This window comes from Triticum urartu, chromosome 1A, assembly GCF_056163025.1.
Source record: "Triticum urartu cultivar PI428250 chromosome 1A, HENAU_Tu73, whole genome shotgun sequence".
Lineage (NCBI taxonomy): Eukaryota > Viridiplantae > Streptophyta > Magnoliopsida > Poales > Poaceae > Triticum > Triticum urartu.
In genome coordinates this window covers 522,279,481-522,289,354 of record NC_141873.1, presented here as the reverse complement: position 1 = coordinate 522,289,354, position 9,874 = coordinate 522,279,481, and the positions used below count along the sequence as shown (strand labels likewise).

Below are 9,874 nucleotides of genomic sequence, written 5' to 3'. Positions count from 1 at the left end.
AACCCACCAGGGCGTGCCGGGGCCTCCTGGCGCGCCCTAGTGGGTTGTCCCCTCCTCGGGACTCCCCCCAGGTGCAACCGGGGCCCATCTGCTTCCTTTTGGCCCATAAAAACATCGTGAAGTTTCGTGGCATTTGGACTTCGTTTGATATTAATTTCCTGTGATGTAATAAACATGGAAAAAACAGCAAATGTCACTTGGCACTATGTCAATAGGTTAGTACCAAAAAAATGATATAAAATGATTGTAAAACATCCAAGATTGATAATAAAACAGCATGGAACAATCAAAAATTATAGATACGTTGGAGACGTATCAGCATGCAATTTCAAAATATTTCCTACGATCACGCAAGATCTATCTAGGAGATGCATAGCAACAAGAGGGGGAGAGTGTGTCCACGTACGCTCGTAGACCGAAAACGGAAGCGTTAGGTTAACGCGGTTGATGTAGTCGAACGTCTTCACGATCCAACCGATCAAGTACCGAACGTACGTCACCTCCGAGTTCAGCACACGTTCAGCTCGATGACGTCCATCGAACTCTTGATCCAGCAAAGTGTGGAGGGAGAGTTTCTCCGCGCGACGGTGTGGTGACGGTGATGGTGATGTGATGCACGCAGGGCTTCGCCTAAGCACTACGTGAATATGATCGGAGGAGTAAACCGTGGAGGGAGACGTCGCACATGGCTTGGAACAATTAGTGTGTCTCCAAGGGGTGCCCTACCCACTTATATAAAGGAAGGAGAGGGAGGAGGTGGGCCCTAGGGGGCGCGCCAAGTGGGGTGAGTCCTACTAGGACTCCCAGTCCTAGTAGGATTCGGCCCCCCTCTTATTCCTTCTCATGGAGGGGAAAAAGGGGGAAGGAGAGGGAGGAGGAGAAGGAAAGGGGGCCCTACCCCCTCCCCTAGTCCAATTCGGACTCCCATGGGAGGGGCACCCTTGTGGGCTGCCTCCTCTCTCCCCTATGGCCCATTACTTTTCCTCGAGGGGGGGGGTCTGGTAACCTCCCGGTACTCCAAAAAATTCCCGAAAAGATCCGGAACCGTTCTGGTGTCCGAATACTATCGTCGAATATATCAATCTTTACCTCTCGACCATTTCGAGACTCCTCATCATGTCTGTGTTCTCATCCGGGACTTCAAACAATCTTTGGTCACCAAAACACATAACTCATAATGCAAATCGTCATCAAACGTTAAGCATGCGGACCCTACGGGTTCGAGAACTATGTAGACATGACCGAGACATATCTCCGGTCAATAACCAACAGTGGAACCTGGATGCTCATATTGGTTCCTACATATTCTACGAAGATCTTTACCGGTCAAACTGCAATGACAACATACGTTATTCCCTTTGTCATCGGTATGTTACTTGCCTGAGATTCGATCGTGGGTATCCTCATACCTAGTTCAATCTCGTTACCGGCAAGTCTCTTTACTCGTTGCGTAATGCATCATCCCGCAACTAACTCATTAGTCACATTGCTTGCAAGGCTTATCGTGATGTGCATTACCGAGAGGGCCCAGAGATACCTCTCCGATACTTGGAGTGACAAATCCTAATCTCGATCTATGCCGACCCAACAAACACCTTCGGAGACACCTGTAGAGCATCTTTATAATCACCCAGTTACGTTGTGACGTTTGATAGCACACAAGGTGTTCTCCGGTATAGTCAAAAGAATATGTATAAGTCATGAAGAAAGCAATAACAATAAAACTTAACGATCGTTATGCTAAGCTAACGGATGGGTCTAGTCCATCACATCATTCTCTAATGATGTGATCCCGTTCATCAAATGACAACATATGTCTATGGTCAGGAAACTTAACCATCTTTGATTAACGAGCTAGTCAAGTAGAGGCATACTAGGGACACTCTCTTTTGTCTATGTATTCACACATGCATCAAATTTCCGGTTAATACAATTCTAGCATGAATAATAAACATTTATCATGATATAAGGAAATATAAATAACAACTTTATTATTGCCTCTAGGGCATATTTCCTTCACAATGCCCACTGATCTTTTTGACTCAATTCTGACCTGTGAGATTCGGAGAAATTCGCGGCGTGCAATTTTTTAGATGGACTAGCACATATGGCCGTGCGTTGCAACGGGAGATTATGCAAGTGTGGTAGATATAAAAAAATGTCTGAATCAAATGCGAGGATGAGATAAGGACTTTTAATGTCATTTCACAAACAATGTCTAAGTGATGTCATGATGAAATAAGGGAATTCTAAAAAGTCATTTCAAAACAAAAATTGTGATGGTCTGATCACGATTTGATTTCTTAAGGCGTCACAATGAAATATTTTTTGGCTGAGCAAATTGCATTCATGGACCATGCCTGAGCTAGACTGACAAATGATGTGTCTCGTCTTGACCTGGCATAGTGGTGTTTACCACAACCAGTACCATGGTACCAGAATAAACATAGCTGTGTATCAAGGCAAAATAGACATTTAGTTATTTTTATATAACTTACAAAAACGAACCTATAGGAAGTTGTGGCAATTTTTTGGGGGCTCGGCATTGTACGAAACACAGAAACCTTTTTTTAACCCGATGCGAGGGACTAAATAAAATCATAAAAGGATCTCTACAGATCCCCTAATAAAACTTCTATGCAAGCGATGGTTCGTTTTGTTAATTATTTACGGATCTGTTTTAATTTTTGGAAACATTTTATAAAATTTCGAGTATATTTTTTCTATTTCCAAAATAAGTTTTGAATACTGGTTTTTTTAAATCATGAACATTTTTTGTTTCATGAACATCTATTTGAGTGAATATTTTTATAATATGCGATTTTTTTAAATCATGAACATTTTATGATTTTTTCAATATTTTTTGAATTCACAAAACATTTATGATTTCTCAATATATTTTTAAAGCTCACAACTTCTTGAAATTTGATTCTTTTGAAAACCCGAACTAACTTAAGAAGGAAAAACAAAAACAAAAATGAAAAAGTGAAAAGCAAAAAACGAAATAGAAAACATGGGGTGCCACCACCTGCAAAGGGGTCGGCCCATTAGCACGTGCGGGAGGAGGAGGCGCGCTTCCTACCGAGAAAAAAGGGTAGGAACCAGGGATCGAACCACCGCCTTAGCCATTGGGCTAGTTGTGTGCTTGTGTTTCACAAGTATATCAACGTATAAGAACCGAACCCGACGTTGATTTTTTAAATAAAACGAATCAGTTTACTTATGAATGGCATGATGGGTAATTTATGATAACCTCCGGGATAACTTTTATGACAAACGACTAGAAACAATAGCCTCTTTATTATTAGAAAAAAGATTGGAATTCATCGTCACCGTCTTCATCGTCATCGTCTTCATCGGATGATTCAAACATAGAAGAGTGGACGATGATGTCAACAACCTAGTGTTATTGTATCTGGTGGACAAGTTTGAAAAGGGCCCGAAGAAAAAGCGCCACACTCCATTGTTGCTACGATCCAACAGTAAACAATGTATTGAAATTGAGCTTCACTCACGATTATTTGCTCGCAGTAATTACTAGGCACAGGAGTAGAAGTGTCACAGCCCTAGTGTACAATAGTTGCATTTGCATCCATACATCATGGCAATCTTTCCTTAAATCTGAACGGGGATTAACAAACCCTAGCACTTCTTTGAAAACTAGGATCAACCAAAAGAATATTTTTTCAGTGAACCCAAAAATGCCTTAATTAATGTTTGATAATTTTGGCAAGGGTTTTGATCCAAGCCAAAAATAGTGAAAATTTTTAGGAAATTATTTGGGCTTTGATTTAATCCACTAATGTATTTGAGTTGGAGCAAATAAATCCTATAAATATTTTTATTGCTCCAATAATTCTGAAACTTCTTGTGGAGCTCTCGGTTAAACCATTTTGCATCCACAATTATTTCCAGAAGCTGCAAAAATAATTTGGTCAGCAAACCAAATTCAAAACATCTGCAGAATTTAGAAAACAGAAATAAGAGAGAAGGAGAGAAGTACCTGGGCCTTACCTGCTACTGTAGCTCGCCCAGTCGAGCCGGCCCAGTCCACCTCCTCAGCGCCAGTCGTCCTCAACCTCGTGCCAGAAGGCACGAGGGCGCGTGCTCGCTGCGCGCTGGCCACGCGCCGCTCCACCTCCTGCTTCCCGCCGCTCCCCGACGCGCCTGTGAGCGCCACGCACTCCCCCCGGGCCCCCTCCCTCTCTCTCGCGTCCATCCCCTCCTCTCCCTCGCTCTCTTCCGCGACGGCCGACGCGGCCACGGAAGTGCCGCCGTGAACCACCGCGCTCCCCGACCCCCTCTTGCCTTCCCGTGTTGCGTGGAAGCTCCGCCACCGTCGCCCACGCCTCCTGGACGACCCGCAGGACGCCGGACGCACCGCACCACGACCATGGCGTCGTCTTCAACCTCTCGGCCGCCGAGATCGCCGACGACCGCACGCCGCCACCAACCCTTCCCCAAGCCCGCTGAGACGCGTACTGCAACCGCCGTGAGCTCCTTCCTCGAACCCCCCTCTTCTCCGTCTCGTTTGTATGCCGTAGCACCATGCCCCACCGTCACCGAAGCTCGCCGCCGTTGCGCTTCGTTGCCACCGTGGCTAGAGCGAACGTAGCTCGAAGCCGAGCACACCGCTGTGCTCAGCGCGGCTCCAGGAGCCCGTAGCGCCCACCAACTCCTCATGTTGTGCTCCGCAGCCCCGTTCCGCTCGACGCCATAGCTCCGGCCGGCGCCGAGGTTGACGCCGTGCCCAACTCCAGTCACCTAGCGCCCTCCCCTTGCCACAGTTGGATGCACACGAGCCCCAGCTCCTCGTAGGTGGGCTCGGCCATCGTTTTGGTCACCGGAGCAGCCATCCCGATCATCGCCGCCGCGTCTGTGTGCTCGCCGGCGTTGAACTCCGGTGAGATGACGTGGCCCGTCATTAGCCACTAATGACCCTGCTGATTAACCCCCCTAAGTCACTGACACCTGGGCCCCACATTTTAGCTAACCGTAGTTTATTTCTCTGTTTAGCTTAAACTAACCACAGTGGCCCCACACGTCAGCGTTGACTTGCTGACATGGCCATTGACCAGGCCCACTTGTCAGCCACACAACACAGCCCTCGGTCACTGACCAGTGGACCCCACTGGTCAGGTTTGACCTGGACCGCCTCTGTTGACTTGCTGACGTCACAGTGACGCAATGCTGACGTAGTTAATAATTTTCTGGATTTAAAATAATTAAAAAATTCCAGAAAATGCCCAAAACTTCTAAAAAAATCATAAAAAATTATCTATAACTCCAAATAAGATAAATTATATATGAAAAATTATCAAAAAAATCCAAAGAATCTGTTTATGGCATTTTCATGCATGTTTGAACAAGTTAACCTCACTGAATAGGACAATTCATGATTATGGAATAAATGGTAATTAGTTTTGGAGTTGGAATTTGCTATGGGTTTGAATTCCACTTCAATGAATATGACTAACTGTTGCACTAGGTCAATTCAGTACTTAATATGACATATCATTCATATGAATGTGCATTGCATTGATTGTGGTTCCTTTTGTGTTTGTCGGTGGTTGTTCCCTCTTAGTAGACGATGTTTCCGACGACGTGATCGATGACACCGATGAAGAGATATACTATCTTCAGAAGTGCCAGGCAAGCAAAACCCCCTTGTTCATCCCGATACAATCCCACTCTCTCGCTCCTGCTCTCTTTTACTGCATTAGGACAACAATGTTTCAACTGTTACATGTTGCGGTAGCTGAACCCCTTTCCTCTGCATGACCTATCATTGCCCTAGTAAATAGATGAAACCCACTAGCATGAGTAGGAGTTGTTTGAGCCCTGATGTGCCTACTCATTCATGTTTGTTTGTCATGCCTGCTACTGCTTAGAGTTGAGTCAGGTCTGATTCATCGGGGATGAATTGGAATGTGGTGAACATGTCCTACCGTTGAGAGCTAAGTGTGTGAACACGATTTGGTAAAGGTAGCGGTGAGAGGCCATGTAGGAGTACATGGTGGGTTGTCTCATTGTAGCCGTTCTTAAGAACTGAGTTCTGTGTTTGTGATCCATGAACAGTTACTACCACACATTGGGTTCCGGTAACTCGACCCCTCTCAACTTATTAATCCACTCGATCTCTGTTCAGGAGTTGCAACTAGTTTCTGGTGTTTGTAGGTAGTGTTAGTAGTCTACCAAGTGGCACCCGGTACAGGTGGGCTTGGGACAGACTAGGCACAGTAGCCCGGTGTACCAAGTGGCACCCGGATGGTGGGCTTGGGAACCCTATACACATCGTTTGGGGCCGTGAGCGACACCCCGGCCGGATCTCCTTGCGGATGGAACCCGAATAGACGATAAACCTGGACGAGAGACTTGTGTAATTAGTCAGGTCGTTGCCGACTCCCTCGCCCAGCTTCCGCTTGAAGGTAGCCGAGGTACATGACGTGTACAGGGCGATAAGTGGCGAGAGCGTGTGTGAAGAAGTACACCCCTGCAGGGTTATCATTATCTATTCGAATAGCCGGATTCCTCGGATATGGAAACTTGGACCCCTTGTATAGTTCATAAACAAGTGAAAGTGGATACTCTAAAATGAGCAAGATAAGCGTGAGTGCTATGGATGGCGTTCTCGTAGGGAGACGGGAGCGGATCCATAGTGGAGTATTGATATGGTGAATATGTGGACTCGTGTGCGCCACCGCAAAAGAGTTACTTGCAGTCGTAATTCAGGATAGTCACCGAGTCAAAGTTGGCTTGCTGCAGTTAAACCCCACCATCCCTTTTGTTGATAATGATGCATATGTAGTTAGTTCTGATGTAAATCTTGCTGAGTACATTTGTACTCACGTTTGCTTAATTTATATTTTGCAGAGAGACTTCAGTCTCGCTAGTAGTTCCGCGTGGACTTCGATGTTTAGCTTGTTACCTCAGCTACGATCTTGTACCGTTGGGAGGGTCTTGTAGATAGTCAGGCTTCTCAGCCTTCTTCATTTGTAGTTGTCTGTACTCAAACAAGTTAAACTTATGCATGCGCTTTGCTTGTATGCTATGATTGTTGGGTCATGAGACCCATGTTTGTAATATCTTGCTCCTCGGAGCCTAATGAATAATACTCTGAGTCGTAGAGTCTTGTTGTGATGCCATGTTGTATTGCATATATTGAGCATATTGTTTGTATGATTGCAATGCTTGGTATATGTGGGATCCGACAACCTAGTTGTTTATCCTTAATAGCCTCTCTTATGGGGAAATGTTGTCTTGTGCTTCCATGAGCCATAGTAGTCCGCTACAGCCCGGTTCACCGGAGTCCTGCTAGCCCAGCACTACTGCTCCGAAACACTTGACTGGCCGGCATGTGATTCACTTCGTTCCTGTGTCTGTCCCTTCGGGGAAATGTCACGCGGTGACATCCGGAGTCCTGCCTAGCCTGCTACAGCCCGGTTCACCGGAGTCCTGTTAGCCCAGTGCTATAGCCCGGATTTGCACGCTGCTGACCGACATACTCGATGTTGATTCATGTATGCCTGTCCCCGTAAGTTAGTGCCATTTTGGGTTCACGACTAGTCATGTCGGCCCGGATTCTCTGTCATATGGATGCTAGCGACACTATCATATACGTGAGCCAAAAGGCGCAAACGGTCCCGGGCCATGGTAAGGCGACACCCGTGGGAATACCGTGCGTGAGGCCGCAAAGTGATATGAGGTGTTACTGACTAGATCGATGTGATTTGGAATCGGGCTCCTGACAAAAAGAAACATCACACGTGCACGTTTCCCTAAAAAAAGAAAAAGAAAAAGAAACATCACACGTTTCCCTCAAAAAAAAAGAAACATCACACGTTCCCCTAAAAAAAGAAAAAGAACAAGAAACATCACACGGTGGGCAACACCGCCGCTCCTCGGAGGAGATCCTCAGACAACCTCCTCACCGAAGCGCAAGAGGACCCACTATGGTCCACTGCCTTGCGGCAGACCACCATCATTTCCATGGCCTTCTCCTTCGCCTTCTTCCCTTCCTCGCCACCGCCCATCAGGGACCTCACCGCTCGCTCCAGCTCTGCCGCCTCCACGAAGTTGTCCCGTTTCCTGTCCACCGTCAGCGGCACGGCCACGCCCATGTCGCAGACCAACGTGAAGGCGTTGAAATGCTGCTCCGCGCCGAGCGGCCACGGCAGCATCGGCACGCCGAACCAGAGACTCTCCAGGACGGAGTTCCAGCCGCAATGGGTGACGAAGCCCCCCACGGAGGCGTGCGCGAGTATCTCCTTCTGCGGCGCCCTCTTGGGCCACACGAGCCCTCTTTCCTCTGTCTCCCCCAAGAAACCTTCCGGGAGAAGCTCCGCGAGGTCCCCGTCGCTTGGGTGTCGCGCGCCGTGCGAGGTGTCCGCCGGCAGCCCACGGAGCACCCACAGGAAGCGGTGGCCGCTGCGCTCCAGGCCCCGCGCTATCTCGTGCGCCTGCGGCTTTGTCAGGAATCCTTTGCTCCCGAAGCAGAGGAACAGCACGGAGGCCGGAGGCTGCGCGTCGAGCCACCGCACGCACTCGTGCGTCTGCTCCTCCTCCTCGGCGTGAGCGGGTGGCGTCAGCGCCAGCACTGGGCCGATCGGGTACACGACCGGGGCGCGGGCTCCACGTGTGCACCGACCTTCAGCGATGGCTGCGAGGACGCGCGGCTCCAGATCGTCTGCAGTGTTGACGATGATGCCGCTGGCTTCCACGTAGCGCCTGCCGGTGTACACGAACCACTTGTAGGTCGGACTCTTCCGTTCCAGCAAGGTCCCCGGGAGGACGGACGGCGGCACCGGGGGGAGGCCGGGCAAGTCCAGAGCGCCTCCCATCTCCTCGAACTCAACGACCACCTCGTCGTCCAGAGCGGGCGAGCGCAAGAGGAGTGACAGCATCGCGGCGCTGGAGGTAAAGTAGACGTAGGACGGCACGGCGAGCTCGCCGGACACGTCTAGCGCCGGCGTGCAGAATATGTCGACGACGAGCGCGGCCACCGGACAGGTCAAGCCAATTATAGCTGCGCGGAGATGGGGCACGTGGAGCTGCACTGCGCGGGAGATGAACTCCTCGATGCCCGAGTGGTCCGTCGGGAGCTTCACGTCCGGGAGATGGTGGAAGCGGATGTCCACGGCGCCTGCCGCTTCCTCCCGGCGTACGTGCTCGCAGATGTCGGACGCGGCCTGCGCTGTCGGCGCCGGCAATAGGAGCACCGTGAGCGACAGGGGCCGGCTGCTGCTGGCGAGCAGCTGCTTCCCGGCCTGTATCATGGGCATGAAGTGGCCGGCGCCCCAGACCGGCAGTAGCACAATGGTCGGATTCGCCATTGTCGGTCTTCGGCTGGCTAGTGGCTACTCGATCTGTCTCTAGCTAGTGCCTTTCTCTTTTTCTATGGAAAATAGTTGCATGAGTATCCCATGAGTGAGACCCCATGAGTTGGTGTTTCTTATAGCCATTGCAGTTGCAGACAAGGACAGTATTTGTACGGAACGACGATAACGATGTGAGTCCATGTTGGAAACTTGAATAACCGTGACTTCCTAGAGTTGCACGAGTGTCCCATGCATATATGCTAGCGACAAAAATAGTGTCATACATCATCACTAGCGTTGGTAGGGTTCATATATGTTATATGAACGTCCACGTACGTCCTCTTCTAATTATCACTAGAAGAACGCCCGTGTGTTGTAACGGGGCCATATTAACTTTAAAAGTTCAATATTAATCATGTTAATAATACATTTAATATTTTCATACATATCAAGTGACACTGGCGACCTTTTTTGTCAATTTAGCAACGGGCTCAGTTGCAACGGGCTCTTTATACATATCAGACAACTCGCTACTACTTAAACTACAACTATGGCTA

General features: G+C 48.6%; 1 protein-coding gene across 1 annotated transcript; it reads right to left on the bottom strand.

Annotated features, from left to right (window-relative positions):
* Window positions 1–7,731: 7,731 nt before the first annotated feature.
* Window positions 7,732–9,405, bottom strand: LOC125537304 (malvidin galactosylase UGT88C3-like). Its single transcript, XM_048700602.2, has one exon. It carries the CDS (start codon window positions 9,330–9,332, stop codon window positions 7,875–7,877), a length of 1,458 nt encoding a protein of 485 aa, XP_048556559.1. The 5' UTR covers window positions 9,333–9,405; the 3' UTR covers window positions 7,732–7,874.
* Window positions 9,406–9,874: the final 469 nt, after the last annotated feature.